This window comes from Alexandromys fortis, unplaced genomic scaffold, assembly GCF_014885135.2.
Source record: "Alexandromys fortis isolate MF-2015 unplaced genomic scaffold, M_Fortis_MF-2015_v1.1 scaffold_114, whole genome shotgun sequence".
Taxonomy (NCBI): Eukaryota; Metazoa; Chordata; class Mammalia; order Rodentia; family Cricetidae; genus Alexandromys; species Alexandromys fortis.
The window spans coordinates 2,604,764-2,628,980 of NW_026068046.1; the positions used below are offsets into that span (position 1 = coordinate 2,604,764).

Here is a 24,217-nt window from a genome sequence, read left to right on the forward strand (position 1 = left end):
AAATAATTGTTCACAAAATATAAATGGCTTATTAAAGATATTGAAAAGCTTTTTTTTGTAAAGAACTAATAACAAACCAAAACTGATATAGTACGGTTCTTCTAGATTTCTTTTGTCTATTATAGTTTTATTCATAATTAATTTCAGATTTGAAATCTGTTCGTAGGGAAATTCTTTGTGTGTATTTGCCTATATTACTGTATCTGTGTTAATTTGGGCATACACACACATACTATACCTGTCAGTCCTCACACCTTGAAACAAGCTATCCATGTTCATCTTTGCAGTGTTAGGCTAGTTGGCATCTGTTCTCTTGTCTCCACCTCTAAGAGACGCACTTGAGTCAGAGGATGATCTGAGTTTGAGGCCTTCCTGGTCCACTTAGGAAGTTCTAAACCAGTCATATCTGTATAGTGAGAGCCTGTTTAAATAGATAAGAATGTATAAGAACGAATCAGAGGTATCGTGGAGGGTGAGATCATTTTTGGAAATGATAGGTTTTCTCAGATTAATTTGCCTTCAGTGAAGGAGACTTTAACCAACAGGCTCTGAATGTACAGGTCTTTTTGACAAATATTCCTGTTGGAAAAATCTAGGAACCAGTAAGATGAGCTTAACTTTACTAATCAATTCCTTTTACTTGGTGCATCTGTTCCTTTTCCATGACGACTTTTCGATGTCTTAAAAAATGTAGTATATTGGGATTTTTTTTTAGTAGTTTGTGACATTTAATTTTTGTTATACTTCTTTTCCCTTTTCAAATTCCCCAATAAGAGGGTCAGTATAAGTTATATTTTAAATAATATAATTGGAATAAAATACAAGATTGACTGATTTTTGGGAATTCTCTCCGCCTCCCCAGATGGTCAACAAGAGGATGAAGCCAGTAAAATTGAAGCTTTACATAAGAGGAGAAATTTACTTGCAGCATTTTGTAAGCTAATTGTATATACTGTGGTGGAGATGAATACAGCTGCAGATATCTTCAAGCAGTATATGAAGGTGAGGTTGAAATATACCATAGAAATGTATATCATGCTTAAAAGAAATTTTAATAATGGCTTGACTTTGTGGAACCATTGCAAGTCTTTAAATACTGAATTGCTTTTGTGTAGTATAAATATTTATCTTAAAACAGTTAACATTTTGAGTAACATTTTCTCATATCTGTACTAATTCAGTTAATGGACATTTTGGTTTGTGATCATTTACATTTTGAATATTAGAAAATGTCCCATCCCAGCTTAACTGGAATCATAAGAAATTACATTCCTTTAGCAATTAGAGCCTATTCATAACTTTCAAAAATGCATGTGAGATGCCCTCATTTTGAAGCAGGACTCCAAAGGATATTGTTAATTATACTAAAAGAATATGGCTCAGGTTAAGCGATTCTCTCTCTCTCTCTCTCTCTCTCTCTCTCTCTCACTCTCACTCTCACTCTCACTCTCACTCTCACTCTCACTCTCACTCATCAGGGTTTTATCATGTAGCTCTTTCTGTCCTGAACTCACTGTGTAGACCAGGCTGGTCTGCCTTTTAATCCACGAGTATCTGCCTCCTGACTGTGGGATTTAAGGCCTGAGCCACTGCATTCATTGTTTTTACAAATAAAAATGCAGTAATTTGTGAAAGCCAATTCACTTTTCTGTTTTGAATATTTTGCTGTGTGAGAGAGGTTTAGCATCACTTAAAAGTTGTTTTTTTTTTTTTGAAGTTATATCATTTGTCATGATGAATGAATTTTACATAAAAAATTTTAAACAAATTTGAAAGTTTTAGATTAGATATTCTGAATTTGAGGGCAATATTTTTCCATCATGGAAAATATTTATTATCTCTATTTGTCCTCTTCTCAACTTTATTAAAAAATAGAACTGATAAATCACATATATATATAAAATTTGGGTGTGTTGTTAGATCTCTTATTAATTTTTTATTTTGCATACTAGCTACAATTTTCACTCCCCCACTTTCCTTCTACACCCCCTCAATCCATTTCTCAGACAGTGTAACACCTCCTATGGGAGTCAACAAAGCCTGGCACATCAAGTTGAGGCAGGACCAAGCTCATCTCCCCTATACCAAGGCTGAGCCAAGACATCCTACTGTAGGGAATAGGTTCCAAAAAGCCAGCTCTTACACCAGGTCCCACTGTAGGAAGAAGCCGCTTGTTGATTCCCAGCTGCTCAGTCCTGAAATAATCACACAGAAACTGTATTAATTAAATCACTGCTTGGCCCATTAGCTCTAACATTTTATTGTCTAACTCTTACTCTTAGTTTAACCCATTTCTGTGTATTGCTACGAGGCTGTGGCTTACTGCTTAAAGTTCCCAGCGCAGTCTCCCAGAGGCTCCTTGGCTTCTCTCTGACTCCGCCCTTCTTTCTCCCAGCAATCAGTCCAGTCCTCCCTGCCTAGGTCTGCTCCACCCTGCCCTGCTCTGCTATAGGCACAAAGCAGTTGTTTATTCATTAACTAATGGTAATCACAGCATACAGAGGGAAATTCCACATCAGTCCCAGTGCTTGGGGCACTACAAATAGACCAAGCCACACAACTGTCACACACACGTAGTGGGCCTATGTTGGTCTCATGTCAGTTCTCTAGCTGTTGGTCTAGAATCTGAGCCCGCATAAGCTTGAGTCAGCTGTGTCTGTGGCTTTTCCTACCATGATATCGACTGCCCTCTTGCTTATATAGTCCCTCCTCCTCTCTTCAGCTGGACTCCCGGAGCTCTACCCAGTTATAGATATTTTTATAGGTGTTAAATTTTTAAATTAGAAAATGCACATATGTAATATGTAATACAAATTTTAGTCACAGTAATTTTTTAAAAATATTGTTCATAGGCTATTTGTTCTATAAGCCAAATCTATAAGTTGGCCTGCATCTCATTAACAATGAGAGTAACTCTGTTTATATTTATTGTCATTAAAGAAAACTTAGTGTTTCCTCTGGAACTCAATCTAACCTAGTTACTGCTTTATTTCATGCCTTCTTTGTTTAAATGGTTTGGGGTTTCCAAATGATTTTTTAAGTTAAAGATGATGTCTTAGAAATTACCTTAAATTTTTAGTACTGTTATAAATTTCCTATCTTTGGAATTACAAATGCATAATTTGTTTTGTGCTTATAGTATTAATATAAACTTAGTCTTATTGTCAGAGAGTAAATTCTAATTTCCTTTTTTTCTAGTATTATAATGATTATGGCGATATCATCAAAGAAACAATGAGTAAAACGAGGCAAATTGACAAAATTCAGTGTGCTAAGACCCTTATTCTCAGTTTGCAGCAGGTAAGACTGAGTATCAGCTTTACTTAACATAATTAACTGTCATACATCAAAAATGTAATAATTGAAACTGGGCAGAGGACATGACAGACAATTCTTAAAAGTAGCAATACAAAATATTCACAAAATATAGTATATGAAATTTATATACATATGTGAAATGATTGAGTCTGGCTGTTGGATGTAGTCATTACCTCATAACTTGAAGTAAGATCATTTTAATCTTTTTTCTTCTTAGTATATGTTTGTGTGAAGTGTGTGTACATGAATATGTATGCATGTATATATACCTTTATGCAGTTATAAGTGTGGAGGCCTGAAATTGACTCTTGAATATTGTCTTTGGTTGTTTTCCTTTACTGAGGTGGGGTCTCTCACTGAACCAAGAGCTTGCTTAACCTAGTATTATAGGCAGGCTTCCACATCCACTTGGCTTTCTATGGGAGCTAGGATTTGAACTTTGATCCTTGTGTTTGCATGGTAAGCACTTTATCCACTATGCCATCTTCCCCGCCTCCTTTTCCTCTGTGTTTGTGCATGTGCACAAATGTGCCAAATTGTACATGTGCAGACCACAGGACAATTTGGGAGAGTTGGTTTTCTTCGCCTACACTGTGAGAGTATCAAATTAGATCATTAGATGTGATGACAAGACCTTTACCCATTAAAACATCTTGCTGTTGTCTCAGTGTGTAGCCCAGGCTCTCCTGATCTGAAATTCCTTTTGCCTCATCCTCCTAAGGGCTGGAGTTAGAGATCTGTACCACTGCACCTGAATGGCAATGTTTAAATATACAGTATTTTTGTGGAACAAAGAATATGTGTGTGTAGTTTCTTTTGAGTTGGTCGCAGGGCCTTGTGCATGTTTGGAAGATCCTCTACCACTCAGCTTCATCCTTGTCCCTATAATATCTATTTCATTATTAACTCTACCCACTATATTGTAAAGTTATTCTTTGGAACCCAATCATCCTAATTGATTATTCCTATTCCACTGCCCTAGTTTGTGGTATTATTTTAGTTTCCATATCTTTAGCTCCAACTTTGTTTTGTTCCATTAAGTGTGATCATATGATATTTTGTTTTCTATGCCTACCTTATTTCACTTAAACGATTGTGTTCTGGGTTCATCCACTCTTTTGCAAATGACATAAATTCCCACCTTTTAAAGGCTAAGTAATACTTTTGTGTGTTTGCATGCATTATGTGGTACATGACATATTTCTTTATGTGTGGACAATTAAGTTAGTTTAATCCTTTGGTCATTGTTAATGATATTATACAGTGAGCATAGTAGTGTTGATATCTCTTTGATATAATGATTTTATTTACCCTGGTTTCTAGATTTATTTGGCATTTAATAGTTGTATGATACTTCATTTTATTGATGGATTATAACTTTTAGACAGATATTGAGGTCTTCATAACTATTATAAATAACACCAAAATATGTGCATAGTATAGTACATAAATATTTTTTGAATAAAGTCTTAGAATTTCTAAGTTATAGGATATCAAAGTTCAAAAACTTTTGCTACTTTATGGTGAAAGTTCATGATACAAAAATTTACCCCTTGGAGGTAAACAGTATGGTGACTAGCATTCATGAGACCCTGGATTTCAGCACCATCACCACAAAAGCAGAGTATAGTTGTTTAATAGCTCACAATGAGTTTTCCTTTTCTTATGTTGTTATATGTGTTTATTCCCAGTTAATACCAAGTGTTTGGTATTTTGACCAAATTAACCTAAAGAGTTTGGAGTATAAATAATGATATCTATTTTAAATATGTGATGTGACACAGTTGTGCTCATTTTTGTATCATAATTTTTAAAATCCGTGTTTTAGGTATTATCACTTATATTTTAATTGAAAAATATGCTTAAAATATATTAATCCATATTTATCAAAAATACTGACGTTGCGTTCTTTTTTACAAACAGCTTTTTAATGAGATGATACAAGAGAATGGCTATAATTTTGATAGATCATCTTCAACATTTAGTGGCATAAAAGAACTTGCTCGACGTTTTGCTTTAACTTTTGGACTTGACCAATTGAAAACAAGAGAAGCCATTGCCATGCTGCACAAGTAATCAATCTCCTAATACTTTATTTAGTGTTGTAGTTTCATGAATCTTATTTGTGTCTATCCTGTGCTTGTTTTGAATAGCTAGTTAGTCTTGTTTTCTTATTCGTTTATAAACTTTTTTACTTTAAGAACCCATGTGGGATCTCCTCTTCTTTTATAAGTGCACACACATGCATGCATGAGCACACTTGTTCTTAAGAAATTCAGAAGAAACTGAGCTCAAATGTCATCCTTCAGAATGCTACCACTTCCTCTGCAGTAGCCCTGGGATTTCTTGTGCACTGTCATATGAATTCCATACAACTTACTTCTTTTATTTATTTTAGGTATCCTTCTCCAATATTAATTAACTCTCTTCATTTTGTTGTATGCCTTTTAATATATTAGTGATAATTTTAGGTAAAATTTAAGAAACATAGAGTAAATGTAAGAAATTTTATCATGTGGTTAATAGTCTTTCTTTTTAAAAAAGATTTTTTTTTGTTACATCCCGACTTCAGTCTCCTGACCTCATTTTCCCCTCCTTCTATTCTTCCCATTCTCCCTAATCTCCCCTTTCTGCCATATACTCTCCTCCTTCATTTCCTTTCAGAATGCAGGCCTCCCAGGAATATCCATTGAGCATAGCATTATAAGATACAATAAAACAAGCTATATCATATCAAGGCTGGGTGAGGCAGACCAGAAGGAGGAAAGGGCCCAAGAGCAGGCTAAAGACTTAAGAGAAAGGGCTGGAGAGATGGCTCAGAGGTTAAAAGCACTGACTGCTCTTTCAGAGGTCCTGAGTCCAATTCCCAGCAACCACATGGTGGCTTACAGCCATCTGTAACGAGATCTGGTGCCCTCTTCTGGCATGCAAGCATACATGGAAGGAATGTTGTATACATAATAAATGAATAAATCTTTTTAAAAAAAGACTCTGGACTGTAGAGATGGCTCAGTGGTCAAGAGCACTGGCTGCTCTTCCAGAGGACCCGAGTTCAATTCCCAGTACCCACATGGCAGCTCACAACTATCTGTAACCCCAGTTTCAGGGGATCTGGCATCTTTACACCAATGCACATAAAATAGAGTTAAGCAAATTATTTAAAAAAAAAAAAGACTCAAGAAACACCCGCACTCCCACTGTTACTAGTCCCACAAAATCATCAAGTAAACACCAATAAAAAACCAACCATAATATATGCTTTCTTTCTCAATTTCATCTTCATTGTTTTTCTACCCTTTTACACTTTGATAGAGCACAAAGGTGGTTGTTATCTTGATCAATTGGGATATTTAAATTGTGATACTAATGTGGTTAAATTGGGCCCGGATTAGAGTTTAATCTAATTTTTTTTAATGAGCCCTGGTTAGAGTTTAATTTTTTATTTTTTTTAAAAGCTTTAAGCAAATTATTATAGGTGAGGTAGTCCTATGTGCTAGAGTATGACTTTCATAGTCTGAAAAGAAATGGGAAAATGTTGATTAGAATATGTAAGAATTTTACTATTTTTGTGGGAAAGAGTATTCAAGTAAAGAATACATGTTGAGCTTTTCAGCACACTTGTCTAATCCCAGAATTTGGCTGGTCTAAGCAGAAGAATCACAAGTTCAAGAACAGCCTATGTTATAAAAGGAAACCAAGTCAAAAAACCAGAAAAGAATGTAGATTAGAACATGCCACATTTAGCTGATGGCTAGCTAAATGATGGGTGTGTGTGTGTGTGTTATTTTGTGTTAGAATGACATGATAGTCTCTTTGACTTCAAAATTATTTTTAATTTTTAAAATGCTTGGTAATATGCATTGTAATAATTATTTCATTATTTTATTTTCTTTGCAGAGATGGCATAGAGTTTGCTTTTAAGGAGCCTAATCCACAAGGGGAGAGCCATCCACCTTTAAACTTGGCATTTCTTGATATTCTCAGTGAATTTTCTTCTAAACTGCTCCGACAAGATAAAAGAACAGTGTATGTATTTTCTAGATATGTCTAGCTTAACTTCATTTTGAAATTTTCAAGAACAATTGTTATACTTTTTTTTCTTTCCAACACACATCTGTAACATTAATATATAAATCTTTCTACTTCACTTCATGGTTTTATAATGTCTGTATTCTGTGAACAATACTGCACTGTAGTATTAAGAGTTCTACTCTCAGTATTTGTGTACCTTTTGAGGTAAAACTGCAATGCTTTGTGAATTCTTTGCTGAATACTCGCTGCAGACCAACTAAGGAGGCAGCATTTAAAGGACTGTAATATTGAAAATCCATCAGACTTACCCTGTTTTGTCTGTATCCTGAAATGTGGCTGTTATGGAAAACAAAACTACTTATTTTTTCCTTTAATTAACTGTTTCTCTCCTTAATTTAATATTTAAAGAAATTCCTGTGCATTAATTTCCTTAAATGGTGACTTATGGAGAGACTTTAGTGCCCGCCCTCTTTCTAGATTCTTGAAGTATATGGGGATAAAAAATTAGAAATACCACATAGTTGAATGTCTTCTGAAAACTCACTATAGATTTTGTATGAAATTCTAAAGAAGACAAAACTAAATGTTTATTTAGAGACTTAGATTTACTGAATGGGAAGAGAAACACTAAGTTTCTTCCAAGGGCTATTGGGATATTTTATATTGTTGAGTCCATAGATTCCATGAGTACATTCATTTGTGATAGAGATCCAAATGTATAATTGGTTTCTGTTCACTTTATTGTATGAATTTATTGTAGCAAATTTTGCATTGCTTGGACAAAGTCCTATGTACCTGTTGTTCTAGCTCTTTGGGACACAGACAGAAAGATTCAAGGGCAACCTCAGCAACACAGTGAGAATATCTTTCTGCTTTTTTTACTCTCCTGGCCACTATCATTGAGCTCAGATCATCTCAGCCTTCGCAACAAGTTTCTTTACCTGATGGTCCATGTTGCCACCCTTAGACTTTGATCTATAAACCAAATTCTTAGACCATGAATTAGAGAAATGCTGATTGAACAGTGGCATTTCTATTGTAGCAGATGAACAAGACTAAATAGCTCTGGTAATGTTATATTTTTAAGGATGTAGAGCAGTAGAACTGTTTATACATTATTTGTGACCTAAAATGATACATGATTAGTTTTGGAATGATCTGACATTATTTAGTAAAGTTTAGGTTTTTTTCCATCTATCTCCAGGCCTAGTCACTTTATTTATATGTACATACTCTACAAAATCTTTGAACTGTGAATATAATAAGAAGTATTAAAAAACAGGGAATGTTAGCCGGGCGGTGGTGGTGCACGCCTTTAATCCCAGCACTTGGGAGGCAGAGGCAGGTGGATATCTGTGAGTTCGAGACCAGCCTGGTCTACAAGAGCTAGTTCCAGGACAGGCTCCAAAAACCACAGAGAAACCCTGTCTCGAAACAAACAAACAAACAAACAAAAACAGGGAATGTTATATTGTTTGAATATGGAAAATGTCAAAATAACTTCTCTTTTACCTAGAAGAATATGCACCAATATGGCTCAGGTTATGGAATATAGTCAAAATAGATTGATTTAAATAATATAATATTGAGTACAAACAAGAAAGCTTATAGACCAGTATATGTATCCACAAAGTGTGTACATGGGGTTTATATATAAAATAGTCAGCTTAGTGGAAACCCAGTGACAGAGAAGCAGTGAAACAGGAATGGCTTCAATGAAGGCTACTTATTTGTTTTTCTCGTTCTTTCTTCCCTGAGACAAAGTTTCTCAGTCCTGTTTTCCACCAATCTCTAATTTACATGTGTCTACTCCATAATGCTAGAGTTATGGCATTTGCAACAATGCTCAGCTTTATATGTGAGTGAGTTCTAGGGCATTTGAACTCACCTCCACATGATTGCTGGCCAAATACTATTACCCACTGAGGCATGTCCCTTGCCTAGAGTCTTCTTATTGTTAATATTCTGTTAGGGATATAGTGGGCATGAATTTTTCTACCAAGTAGTTTATTTTGGCTCAAATCTTGAGTCTTTTCTCAGACTGGTATTGGTTTCCAGACTGGCAGCCAGTTCATAGGCTAGTGTGAAGTGTACTGTTGTATGGCTGAAGTATGTTGTAACCAGAAAGATATATTTAATTGTTACTACAAAGCAGTTTGATTTTTCCCCCTTGATTTTCCTTAGGCTGATAAATCTGAATTGATTGGAATTATTTATTCCAGTTACTTCAAATATTTTAATTATGTTAGTATAGTTAATTTAAGCATAATGTAGACTTTGTAAATTTTGTTGAATACATACCCTGAGATCCAAATGAGTCATGGCACTGTCCGTTTCATGATTACAATCACATTATTTTATTTCTTTATTTCTTCATCTAAATTGGAGAGAATGTTTTCCATACAAAATTGTAAAGAAACTTAAGAAAAATGTTTGGCACCTAGTCATCATATGAATATTAAATTTTGATGTCAGAATTTTATATAAAAACTTTATGATAATTTGGATTCAAGTGTATACACATATTTTCCACCAAGCTTAAGTTTTGAAGATAAGAGATGTATATACTTATTTAGTACCCAAGTATATAGCAGATGTCCAACAAATGTTAAGCTGGAATTGTTGCAAAAAGGCTGCTATTTTGTTTTCCGACTGCCCAGACTCCTGAAATAATCACACAGAAACCATATTATTTAAATCACTGTTTGGCCCATTAGCTCTAGCTTCTTATTTGCTAACTCTTACATCTTAGTTTAACCCATCTCTGTTAATCTCTACATCACCACGAGGTCATGGCCTACTTAGCAAAGTTTCAGCATGTCTGGCTCTGGCATCGGCTCCATGACTTCAAACTTCTTCCTTCTTTCTCTCAGCATTCAGTTTAGTTTTTCCTGCCTAGCTCTGTGCTGTCCTATCAGGCCAAGCCAGTTTCTTTATTCATTAACCAATAAAAGCAACACATAGATAGAAGGACCTCCCACACCATGGAATACTCTCAAATATTTTATTTAATTTGAGGTTTCTGATAGACATTTTCTCTTCATTGTGCTGCTGGAGTTAAGATTAAGTAATGAAATTCTAGACTCGGGTTCTTACAAGGAAGGGTTGTTTTGAACTAGCAGCTCTGCATCCAGCTTAATGGTTTCTACTTCTTTTTAAAGGTATGTTTATTTGGAAAAGTTCATGACCTTCCAGATGTCACTCCGAAGAGAAGATGTATGGCTTCCTCTGATGTCTTACCGAAATTCTTTGCTAGCTGGTGGTGATGATGATACCATGTCAGTCATTAGTGGAATGAGCAGTCGGGGGTCAACTGTACGGAATAAAAAGTCAAAACCATCTACAGGAAAACGGAAAGTGGTTGAAGGCATGCAACTTGCACTCCGTAAGGATATAGTTAATACTGTTGAAATTTATTCTTCCTACTGACCAACTGAATTGTCATTAAGAGTCTCCTTGCTTATCATGTGATATATGATACTCAGTTGTAGCTTGTACAATATATCAATTATGCATCAGTGTGCTATTTTAACCATTTTACGTACATGACAGTCAGTCTGTCAGCTCTTTGAGGCATATTCTCCCTTTTTAGATGAGAAGTAATACAGATTGTTACTTTTTAATCACTATTCTGTACTCTATATATATGAAAATGGTTCCAATATGAGATAAGATAATTTTGTTGCAGCAAAACATGTTTTAAAATAGTGTAATGTATAACCTGAATTTCTATTCAGAAATAAATAATTGTGAAGAATATAATAGCAATTAAAAGTGATGTTTGTCATAGGTAGAAATGCATTATGCTTTGTGGTTTTGGTCTCCTAGCATCCCAAAAGTGGCTCAGTATGGACCTAGGGAAATTTTTCCTCTTAGTTGCTCTTAAACAACTTAGTGCAATTGTCAAGAACTGTTGTAGTTATCGTTGCTGAGAAAGAAATTATCTTAAGACTTGGTGTAGTAAGGTTATGGTGCCTAAGCTAGAAAGGCTTAAAGACTGGTGGCTGCATTTATATGGAAGCATCTTCACCTACATACCCGACATCACCTGAATTGTCTCTCAAAAAACCCTTTTATAATGTCTCCATATCAGCATCTCACTAAGCCCCAAGAATATTATTCTAAAAGAGGATGTGGAAGCTACCGGTATAAGGCCTCAGCCTGAAAACTTTTTTAATATTCTGTTTGCAGGCAGTAGAGGGTGCATTCCCTCAACTCGTTGTTTGTTTGGTTTTCATGAGACAGAGCCTTGTGATATATCCCGAGCTGGTCTTGAACTCATGAATCTCTTGTCCACTTTTCTAAGCATTGGGACTAGAGAAGTGTCCAATTTTAGACTTGGCTATAAAGTCCCAGCACCACTGCAACTAAGGATAGAACCCTGAAATTGAAATGTGATGCTTTAGAAGAAGTATCATGTTTAATAGATGAGTCAGCAAATTAAAAGGATGTTTCTTGAATATGATTATAAATCTTAAACTTTTCTTTGAGTAGTTAACAATTTGTGCCGAGTCACCCAGTTACTCCTTTATCTGACAAGTAGATTATTAAATTAGATAAAATTTTTACAAACAATATAAATGACCTTTTTAGGTATTTGGATAGCTGTATATAAATTGCCATTAATAAATGCATGAAAGAGCTGGACAGTGGTGGTGTACACCTTTATTGCCAGTGTTTGGAAGGAAGAGGTAGGCAAATCTCTATGAGTTTGAGATCAGCCTGGTCTACAAAGCTAGTTCCAGGATAGCCAAGGTGTTTACACAGAGAAATCCTGTCTCAAAAAAAAAAAGTGAATAAATAAATTAGTGGAAGGAAAGATAAATTCCAGATCAATGGAAAGTGACCCTGAACATAATATAACTCGAAATAATCTTAACTATATTATATAATGTGAAGTTTTTATCTAATCACTTGAGTACTTGGACATTAGCACATTTATCCTCAAAACTCTTTTCTTTAATACAGTGTACATGTGCACAAAGTACATATGTGCACACTCTTTGTCTTGTAGTAAAATACCTCATAGTATCTAGTTTTACAGTACTATTAACTCAGTGACATGTGACTTCGTCATTTGCAATCATGGGGACACCTATATATGTTTTGGGGGGATAGATTTTGCAGGTGTAACTTTTTAATAGTCCACTACTTAATGTACATATAGACTTGTATTTTTTTTGGCTTTAAGGTCTTAAGACCTGTTCAGCCACCCACAACCTGTAGACTGAAAAACCACCCTTCCTACTAATCCCCATCCCTAGTACTAAGTTTGACTTCCCTGAGCCACATACTTAACTGTTTGGCCTGTTACTAGGCCAAGGCAGTCTCCTTATTTAACCAATGAAAGTAACACCTAGACAGAAGACCCTCCTACACCAATTAACCTTCCTATTCTTAAGCCCACCATCCATACTACTACCATATTGACTAAAGCATGTAACTTACCAAGTTGGTTCTCTTTCTTCAAACTGTTATGAGCAGTTTCTTGTCACCTTAACTGAACCACAATATGTTCCACACATTAATTCTTTTTTTTAATTGCATTGGGTTTTAAAACAGAATCTCACTGTGAACTTCTCTTTCCACCTCATCCTGAATATTGCAGCTTTACCTACCATGTACTTGACTATATACTGAATTCTGCTTCTTTATTCAGTCTTATCTTTTTTGCTGTTTTAATCTTCACATTCCTATAGTAGCAAGATTTTGGGTTGGAGCCATCCGAAATTAGCATTTTTGTAGGTCAGATATCAACAGATTAATATGATTTGGTCATTGTTCTTATGATCTTTGTAGAGACTCTTTCTTAGTGCAGATGCTACCTGCTCTTACTATTACTTCTGTGTAGCTGTCTCTAAACTGTCACTGCTCTTATGCCCTCTGTCTCGCTTTTCTCGTAGCACTTATAATACTGTGTTTTAATTTGCTTGCCTGTTCTTTCTTCACAAGCAGACTGTATGACCAGAGAGGAACATAGACCTTTGTGTGACCCAGTATACTCTAGTATATGGAAAAACCAGATGTTTGTTGTTTTAAATGAGTTATATTAGACTCCAGATAAATTACAATTAGTAGCCAAACTTCATTGCTGTAAATTTTCTCTTTCAGCTGAAGAAAGCAGTAGTAGTGACAGTATGTGGTTGAGCAGAGAGCAAACACTGCATACCCCCGTTATGATGCAGACACCACAGCTCACCTCCACTATTATGAGAGAACCTAAACGATTACGGCCTGAGGATAGCTTCATGAGTGTCTATCCAATGCAGACAGAACACCATCAAACTCCTCTTGATTATAAGTAAGTATATTGATCAATTTCTTTACTAGAACTTTATTAATTACATAGAAAAAGTTAAGTTAAAAGAAGAATAAAATTCTCCTTGAAGCACGCAGGTAACATGGATGTTAGCTCAAAGACAACAAGAGGAAGCAAGGCAACAGCAGGAGAGAGCAGCAATGAGCTATGTTAAACTGCGAACTAATCTTCAGCATGCCATGTAAGTGAGAGTGCCTTATTGTCTGAGTCTAGGAAGTTCACTAATTCATTTTAACATACTTTAATGTGTGCCGTATCTACAATTTCAGCAAACTCTAGAGTAACTATGCTGAAATAATCAAGGAACTAGATTTTGGTCTTTCCAACAGAAAAATAAAATGTTTTAAGTCAAATACTAACTAGTTAGCCACAGGACCAATCATACTTAGACTGATCTGTTGGAAAAATATAAATATGAATCCTTGTTTATTTTGGTACACAGAATTAAAAATACATTTTGTGTTGCATCTTAATTATATTCCCATCTTAGTTCAGGACCTCATCTTTCACCTGAACTATTATAATTAGCTTTCTAACTGGTTTTCTTCCTTTAAACTCCCCATTTATCTGCTCACCAAACCTCTCCCTTCACACTTTCCACCACTCCATCAATCACACTACCATCCAAAATTAAAATTTTAGAATAAGACCTTACCATGTAACTTTCTTACTTAGAACTTTTCCATGGCTTCCCATTGCCTGCTGGATAAAGTTCAATTTCTTTACTTAGTTCATGGCATGCAAGATCAAAATTTGCCTCCTGCCTCCATTTTAGTATATCACATCTCATTACCTAGAAACTGATAGAACACGGTGAAAACAGACTTAAGTGTCACCTTAAGTGAAACTGTAGTCATCTATGATCCCATAACTGTTATATTTGTATTTCTTACAGCATTTGCCATAATGTATTGTAATTATTTATGTATTGCAATTTTGTCCAATTTTCTAGACTGTGAGCTCCTCAAGAGCAAGGACCTCATTTATTGCTTGTTAGAACTTGACACATAGAAAACATTAAGCAAATGTTCATGGAATAAGTAAATGTTCAGTGTTCAAAATTGTTCTTGCTTTGTTTTTACTGGATTCTGTATGGGAACTTGATAAATACTTCAGAAATTTTGATTAGAAATTTTCATGAAATTGCTGACAAGTAGACTTGAGATCATGCTTTATATACATGGCAAAAATGTTATTCTAATTATTTTAAGTTTGAAAGCATTGTAACATAATGTATTTTTTTAAACTTGGGAGATAGTGGTTGTTACCTCTTTTAAAGTTTATAATTTGTTTTATTTTGTTGACTTTAAGAATTCACCACACCAATGGTGGCATGTAAATATTCACCCTATCTCTGTAGTGGTTTTAATAACCCCTATGGATGCACTAAATATGCACCATTATGGCTTGTCTCCTGTGCTCATTGTCTGCACTAGCACTTGGTTTTGTCCTGTTTCTCTTGCTATATTGTCCTTATTTTGTATTATACTTATGCTTGATTGATCCTACAACCAATTCTTTAGATTCTAGTTAAATACCATCCAAGCAGTTCAGAATTCTGCCATGTAATTATTTGGTTTATATTTGTCCTCTACAAACTTGGTACCAGTCACCAGGACCTTTGTGGTCTAGAATATCTCATTATTTCATTACCATGTTCATTGTTCTTTTTGTTTTCAATGTAGTTTAGTTCTTGATTGTAGGCAATCGCTAGAAAACTAAAAGGTATTATCTGAGTTGAACAGCTATCACCAGAGGATTCTTTTGGTGGTTGTACCATAAATGGTTGATTGCCGGAAACATTAAAGTACTTTTGTTTTACAATGATTTTTCTTTCATTAATGATACCTATCCTGTAACTAATTTCTGAATTACATTTTCCCCCATAGTTTATATCGTATATACCTTCAGTGTATACTGTAAAGGAAATACAGAATGGATTTCTGGATTTTGATTATATGATATGCAAAACACAAAGATTGCCTTTGCCTTTATTTTCACAAAAGAATAATAAAATTGTCTTTTATTATCCAGAATTATTATGCCTGACATAGCATATTTGTTCATAAAGCCTGAATCAGATATTGTGATCCACTGTAGTATTGTGTACATTGAAACTACTTAATTAAATAATTTAGGCTTTGGTGAGTTGTTTTGGGGATCTGAGGGATCTTTGGAAACGAAAGACAGTAATGTCAACCAAACTGGAAAGCAAGAAGTCACATGCAAATTCACCACTGGTCTACCTACTTTATGCTGATCTGTTCTAATTTGTGAATTTAGTTTATTTTACCTGTGATTATGTGAAAAAAACACAGCTTTTGATCTTGATGTTATTTTTCATTTTTATATGAATTCTTGACTGAATTTCACAATGGAGGAAATCAGCTTTGAGCATTGAGTGTTATATGAGGCAGAATTAATTTTCTTAGTGTACCTACCCTTATAGCATTTGATGGATATATTGTAATGTGTATCATGTTGTCAATTTTATCTGTTTTCCCTTAGTATATTGTAAGCTCCTTGAGGGCAGGATTATTGTTTTACTCACTTTTTTTTCATCCTTAGGATACAATGGAAGCCTGTCATGGAGTAGGCGTCATGTGATGTGTGAGTGAATGTGTGGCTGGTGTACACATTTGGCATTGAATGAATGAGTACCTAATGATTAACATCAGCGCTATGTATAATCAGAATATATGCATTCTAAAAATGTCATTTCTTTGGTCTGTTTTATGTTTCTTTATTAATTTGTGTCCTGCCTACTTTCAAAAAGGATTTGAGGTATCTGCTATGTTCACATGTGGAAAATTCTCACTGAATATTGTATATGGCATATCAGAAGTAACAAACTAACTGTATTGAAGTAATGTAGAATAAACAGATTCTTAGTATTTTTAAACAAGTGAACATTTGGATTTTGACACCATTGATGACATGATCAATGCCTAATCATTCTCCCTGACCTTTAATTCCATCATTTTCCATTATACTCGAATATAGAAAGCTACATACTTGCCACCTATATGTCAGTTGTCATGATATTGGTTCAGATCTTTACCTTGTTTTATATTTCTCTAGTCGGCGTGGTACAAGCCTAATGGAAGATGATGAAGAGCCAATTGTTGAAGATGTTATGATGTCCTCAGAAGGAAGGATTGAGGATCTTAATGAGGGAATGGACTTTGACACCATGGATATAGACTTGGTAAGAAACATCTAGAAATAAGAATTTGTTTTCCTGTTTAAATCCTTTGAAAATAAAGTTGCTATTTCTTAGAGAAAGATCAAAAGAATAAGTTCTACAAATATGTTCAGGGATTTAAGTATATGAGAAGGGATTAAAGCATATGTGTTAAACAGGCAGAATACACAGTAGGGGAACAATTGAGCTGGGTAGTGGTGACACATAACTTTTAGTCCCAGTACTTAGAAGACAGAGGAAGGAAGACCTTGGAGTTCAAGGCCAGACTGGTCTGTAGAGCAAGTTCCAGTCTAGCCAGGGCTACAGAGAGAAAACAAAGAAAAATATATTTGTTTTGAATTGTCTTAATGCATATTATTAACTTGATTGCAAAGTTGATCAAAAGTTTAAGTTTCTGAAGGCAAGAAGTATTTTTTAAAATATTCTCACATTTTGAAATAATAAAAATTGTGATTTTATATTTGAAGTTAATTTCATAATGTATAGGATTGCAAAGGACTTTATTTTGCTTATTTTTACTACAAAAATCAAATAATGTGTAATGTTTATATACTAAGTTTTAAAAAGTATTATGAGTATATTAAGTATCATCACTTTCTAATATAGTATATTAGACCCTGTCTCAAAAAAAAAAAAAAGTTAAATTACTGGAAACACAAGACGGTAAATACATACAAGATTTTTAAAAAGTAAGTTACATATGGTTAGAGTATATGTAGTATGCTTATACATTTTGACAACATTCTCATACAGCTTTGTGAGATAGATTGAGATGATAAAAGACATAAAAAGTTAACTTACCCAAGGAGAAGAAATCTTATAATTGGTAAAGCTGAACTTATAACAAGCCAAGTTTCTGTGGTCATGGTATTTAATGAGTATTCTCCTTGAAAAAAAGAAATACTATGTCCCTTTAGAGAAATGTTATATGGTGTCTTTCAAGGAAAATGACATTATAAGAGTGATTGTGTATGTGTGTGGTTTTTTGAAACAGAATTTCTCTGTGTTAACAGCTCTCGCTGTCCTGGAACTTGCTTTGTAGACCAAGTTGGTCTTGAACTCTCAAAGATCTGCCTACCTCTGCCTCTCGAGTGCTAGGACTAAAAACATGCTTCACCATGAATATTTTTTTTAAATATTTATTTATTTATTATGTACAATATTCTGTCTGTGTGCATGTCTGCTGGCCAGAAGAGGGCACCAGACCTCTTCTGATGGTTGTGAGCCACCATGTGGTTGCTGGGAATTGAACTCAGGACCTCTGGAAGAGCAAGCAGTGCTCTTAACCACTGAGCCATCTCTCCAGCCCCACCATGAATATTTTTAAGAGTAAAGTGAAATTATTTTTGTTTTACTTTAAGACTATTTTTCTAATGAAGTTCTTTGTACTTATAACCATTCTTGTTGGGGAGGGGCATGGGAGGTTGGCAAGCAATGATTGAATTATTTTTTGGTACACCTGAAAAATCACATAGACCAGAGAACTCATGACATTAATATGTATGGATATTTTCATTTACTATCTCGTGTATAGGTATAGAGAAGCATCAACTTTCTCTTTTCTTTCCTTAGCCACCATCAAAGAATAGACGAGAGAGAACAGAACTGAAGCCTGATTTCTTTGATCCAGCCTCAATTATGGATGAATCAGTAGGTTTAATTTAAATATGCCCCAGTAGTTTTAAATCAAAACTTTAGGCAATGACCTGATGTGCAGTAGTAATAAAAAGTTAAAAGTACTTTTGGAATTCTTGACCAACTGGTATTTGAATGTTGCCTTTAGACCTTTCTTGTAGGTTTGGGTTGCCTATTGAAGGTTTTCAAATGATTGGATGATATAAATCAGAATTGTATCTCAAGAATTCTTTGGTATTTATGAGTGGACAGAATAGGGGAATAATTATAGTATAAAGGCATGGTGAAAACTGATGACATATAACTGAGACTAGTAGCACACACCTGATACTGCTGCCCTTTGGACACCATGTGGACAGTTTTTACCGTGCCCTTAGACTATAAAAGAGGATCATGAGGTCAAGGCCAATGTTGACCACATTGTTTCAAAAAGACCCAAACAAGGGTTTTGATAATGAAAAGTGATATTGATCTAAGATATGATCTCACCAGATAAGTATTTTATTCTCTGTTCCTTTAATACTTCATTCGTACTTTCATTGAGATAAGTACCACACTGGAATAGTAAGATGGGTTAGTATATGTTCTTGAGTACCTGGCTCTATAGCAACAGAAAACATGACTTACCCATAATTCTTTAGTTTAGATGTATATTGAATTATGTGGTATTTAAATGTACTTAAAAGCACCAGTATTCATTTGATAGTAGTTACTGTCATATCTACGTAACTAAAGCTAAAATCAGTTCTTACTTAAGTGTTAAATACCAAGAAATGTGATTAGGAAGTTGAAATGATAAATTATAGTCAAAAGCTAGAGCTTTCCATTTTTTTATGTATTTATATAGTACCATTTGTTTCCCTCATAACAGGAAGGGTACAAAAAGATGTTTGTCAGAGTACTAAAATAATGAAACAGCCATAGAAACTACCCATTTTGACATTTAACATGCAGAGAAAACTACAATTTGATGATGTAAAAAGAAATGGGGAACCAATATTTGTATTAATACAATTATCACATTCTAATAGATATTGAATACTGAAAATAAATAGACGTTGTTAATTTTATAATGTTTTAGATTCCTGTGATAATGAAATAAGGAAGTGAGCACATGTACTCATATATGTAATTTTATAGCATTACCACATGATGGCAGCAGTCACATAACTGAGTGCTAAGTAATCTTTAAAGGTTTGGGTACCTTTAGAAGTCTTCGACTCTTTATTTTAAATTTTCATGACTTTAAAAAGTATCTTTTTAGTGAATAATGTCTTAAACATAAGATAAGAAATAGGATTAATAAAAGATACTAAATGCAAAATAAAATCTGTCTTATAATAAATACAGAATAATCTTACCTATGGTAAATGTGATCAAAATAGTAAAACTGGAATTTGAATTCCTTAATGCCTGGTTCCAAGATTCTGTAATTAGAAATGACATGTACCTCAAAGCACTTAATATTTATAAATACATCAGGCTACTCTAAACAGAATTATTTTATTATTTATTAATAATAATTTTATTTTTGTAATTATGGGTCTGAAAAGACATTATCAGAGTTGTCTTATTAATATTTTATTTAATATAACAATTATAAAGTATAATATTTACATATTTTATAAGAGATAAATGACTATTTTAACATTATTTTTCTCTCTCTCTCATTAGGTTCTTGGGGTGTCAATGTTTTAATACCAGTACACATTTAAATCTGTGGTGAAGTCATTTTCTAAGTGGAAGAGGAAATTTATTGACGTGTGGTAGATACAGTGAAATTCTGTGCAGATTTTTCTCTAAGGAGAATATAACATGCTTATGCTTACCAAGATGAAGTGCATTGAGGGGCAGTTTTGTTTGCCTGAAAAAAGTAAAGGACAAGTAAACAATTTGATGATAAGCTACAGTTTTTCTTAGAAAGTAAATATTTTATTTATGCGCTGTTAGTTGGCTTTTAAATGAATTATTTCATGCTTTTTTAAAAAAATATATAACAATCTGAAGAAGTATTTGGTACAGATAAGAATCTTCTCACATTTATTTACTGGTTGTACTAAATAATGATGACCTTTGCTGGATTTCTGTTTACATCCATGAAACAAAAGTTAAGGATGGATTTATTCCCTGACCCCGAAATTGTAGGATAGAATTGTTTTTAGCATTCATAATTTAAATGCTTAAAACATCAATCAACAAAACTTTGTTTTAAATGTTGTAATTGTGGAAAAAAGTTAAACTTATAAGCAGAACTTTTACAATTTTTTCATCTAAAATGTATTTTAAGATATTTTTAAAATCCAAGAGCTTCTGTATACTTTTCAGAAATACCCAGATGCAGTGTACCGCCAGAAGGTATCCAGTCTCAAACATGCTTATCCCATATCAGCCCTGAAAGTTTGCTTGTCCTTTAAGATAAAAATGTAATGTTGTGATATTCCTTCCAGTAGTGCCACTGTATTTTGTCTCCAAATAAAAGAAGCTTATTGTAGTATGTTTGCAGAAAAATTCTAAACAAAAATTATACAGCTTATTAGAGTGTGGGAATAGGGATCTAAATTTTAAATAAAATTATATATATATATAAATTGGTGCTGATTTTATAATTGCGCAGTTTGTTTAGTTTTTTTCTTACTTTTAAATTCCAACTTAAAATTATGAGGTTTGAGAAATATATTGAAAGTTTAACAATGTTTAAAGATAGAAAAGCATGACTGTTCATGCTTTAAAATGATTTTTAAATTTGTATTTTATATTGTTTTATCTATCTGTCTTTGCAAGCAGTCTTCAGGTTAAAGATACTTCTAACAGGTTACAGTACGTTTCCTCTGTATGTAAATTAGATGGGATAATAGAATTCATAACCCATAATATTCTTTGAAAGCTAAGCTTTAAACTTCATTTTATGTCCTTTCACAAATGAATTAGTTTAAAACAGAAAGTGGCCACTTGCCATTTTGACATCAACTCATTTTGCGAGGCTTAGGCAGCTAGACATCGTTTAAAACAAAATATTAACTTATATTACATGTATATCTATCTTTTGTCAGTCGTCTCTCAGTTCTTGAGGTATATTATTTTAATCATTCCATGCCTTAATATGCTTGCAATACAAGAATATCTTCAAATGTGTGAATACCAAAAGGCTTCTGGTTTTTCGAGTCAGGAAATCAACATGCATTGGGCTGTGGTAGCCAAAAAACCATAGGTTAGCTGAAAGACCACAAAATACACTTAATTTTATTAATTCATGGTTAACGAATAAAACCAGACTTGTCTAACATACTTTCCATCTACAAACATTGTTATGTGCAGACGTATTGCATATGTTCTTTTACACACCACTGCATTTCCTAGAACTGCTGAGAGGACTGTATATATGATTTTAAACCTAAGTTGACTTTTGTTCTCACTCTTGAAAGGAATACTTCTTTGTGAAAGCAGTTCTTACAGCTTTGTTTTCAACCAGCTAAAAATGTTTTATATATTACTCTAACCTGTTGTCCTCCACATTCTATTGTCCTAATTGTACTGTTTTCTGATTTGTATTTATGTCTTGAGACAGTAACTTTTTGAATAAAAATAAACCTACAGTATGTTGTATGCTTTATCTCTTGTAATCAGATGGGGAGGGTAATTCTAAATGCTTTACAAATTATATCTATTATCACACGTTGATGTGTTTGAGTGGGGCTATTTATAGAACACATCACCAGATTATATTTTTAATAAATCACGTATGTTTTAAATGTGACTAAATCCCTAGTTGGGTTGTTTGAAATAGAAACCTGTAACTATTATTGCTTTCGTTTTTATCTAGTATAGGTTAAACAGACTTTGAAATGCTTGCATTGTTCATTCAGGATATATTTTAATTCCTATTGTGCCTGATGTATGAAAATTTTTTCCCCTCACAGTTAAATGTAAAAAACAAAGTCATTAAGTTTGGAATAAGTGCTAGGACAAAAATCTGGCAACGATTCCTGTTTTAAAGAAATCTACTTTGGATAATGGGCTCATGATGTGGCAGTACAAGTCAGCATTTGAAAAAGAATTTATTATTGAAAATTGTGTCTTTGTGAAAATTTGCATTGTATTTTAAAACTTATTACTATCAGTGTACATTGTTCATTTTCATTGATTTGTAAATCATACAAGGAGTCTTGTATCGTCAGTGCTTCTTAACTAAACTTAGATAATAGTAGGTAATATTGCTCGCCATTGTTTTAAGGAATTTATATGTAATGATTCACAAACTGTCATGACATGAGACACGTTATTTTCCCCCACTTCCTTATTTTTACAGATCAAGAGGAGGTGAAAAAATGAGTCACAGCAAAGTTAGCAAATCCTAAGGATGAGCGGGTAATAAGTGATTGGGCTGGTATTCAGACCCAGAAGATCAAGCTGTGTTTTATCTCACATACTGTTGAAACTCTGATGTTGAAGTATGTGCAACCAGGTGTGCTGGGTAATGCCTGCTTCTAATCCCAGCATTTCAGCCGCTGAGGCAGGCGGTCACTGCAAGTTCAAGAACATCCTGGCCTACATAGCAGGTTTCAGGTTTAAACTGGAAAACACACACACAAAATCACATAAAGGTAAAATGGTATAGAATTTTTTGTGTCCTTCATGGTGGTTCTTTAAGGAGTCTACTTATCTATAAAACTGAATAGTGTGAGTAAACATTGCCTTTATTTAATATGCTCTTCAGCTGGCTTCTATAACTGATACAGTATAAACATGAACACTGAGCTTTCAAAAGGTACTTATAATAGTTTTAAAAGTTGGGATACTGGAATAAAAAGGCTAATTTAAGAGCCATTTCTTTAGTGTCTTCCCACAAAGGGAAATTGGGAAAAAAAATCATAGGGTAGGCCAACAAGATGGCTTAGTGAGTGAAGACCATTGCAGCCAAGCCTGATAACGTAGGTTTGACCTGAACCCACATGGAACCCACATGGTAGACGGACAGAATAAACTCTCCAAGTGTTTTCTGATAGACACATATGTATATGGATGCATGCAAGCATAAACACAGTAAATAAATTTAAAATTCTTAAGGGGGTACCTGTTCAGATAGATTGTTATGGTCGCTGTAATGATTCAGCAAAACTGAGTCACTAAAGCATAAGGTGGTAAAGTAGAATTGGTTTTAACATTTTTTTACAGTTCTTAGGAGTTAGAATGCAGGTGTAATGCTTTTTACAAAGTGAATCAAGTATATCATGCAGGGTGTTATGGAGGCTCTCATTGTAAATGTGCTCAGGAAGACTTTTTGTAAGACAGTTGACTTTCGTCTAACATTTTATCATGAAAACTTTAGAACATACAACAAAGTTGGAAAAAGTTAATGATTAATACATTTTGTACTTGGCATCAGTACAGATCCACCTTCAAAAGTGGTCTCTGTATTTCAAAGCAAGTGACAAACGTGTACACTCCCTCCCAGATACTACTGTAGCCTATGTGTCATTAAGTACTTAATACTTGATTTTTATTTGGCACAAAATTTTATGTGATGAATTTGCAAAGTAGGTTCTTATTTGCTGTTTTGACAAATGCTTAAAGTGTTTGTCCAAAATCCCTACTAAAGATTGAGCATCACTATCAATTCAGAAGCATCCCTTTATACAGGTAGCATCTGTTAGGTTTTTTCTTCATCATAGATTAGATTTGACTGTCATAGAATGTCATCCAGTATTTGT

At 34.0% G+C, this 24,217-nt stretch overlaps 1 protein-coding gene across 13 annotated transcripts in view; it reads left to right on the forward strand.

The window, feature by feature from the left end:
• Stag2 (STAG2 cohesin complex component) overlaps positions 1–22,105 on the forward strand; it is a 182,391-nt gene extending 160,286 nt beyond the window's left edge. For 12 of the 13 annotated variants that reach the window (XM_050118854.1, XM_050118856.1, XM_050118859.1 and 9 more), the window contains 10 exons: positions 863–1,002; positions 3,199–3,300; positions 5,242–5,390; positions 7,216–7,344; positions 10,512–10,735; positions 13,462–13,651; positions 13,740–13,850; positions 16,751–16,877; positions 18,447–18,524; positions 20,184–22,105. In XM_050118854.1, the coding sequence (XP_049974811.1) occupies positions 863–1,002; positions 3,199–3,300; positions 5,242–5,390; positions 7,216–7,344; positions 10,512–10,735; positions 13,462–13,651; positions 13,740–13,850; positions 16,751–16,877; positions 18,447–18,524; positions 20,184–20,207 (1,274 nt within the window). In that variant the 3' untranslated portion in view covers positions 20,208–22,105. The remainder of the gene's footprint in view (positions 1–862; positions 1,003–3,198; positions 3,301–5,241; positions 5,391–7,215; positions 7,345–10,511; positions 10,736–13,461; positions 13,652–13,739; positions 13,851–16,750; positions 16,878–18,446; positions 18,525–20,183) is intronic. The other variant, XM_050118862.1, reaches the window with a different exon arrangement.
• Positions 22,106–24,217: the final 2,112 nt, after the last annotated feature.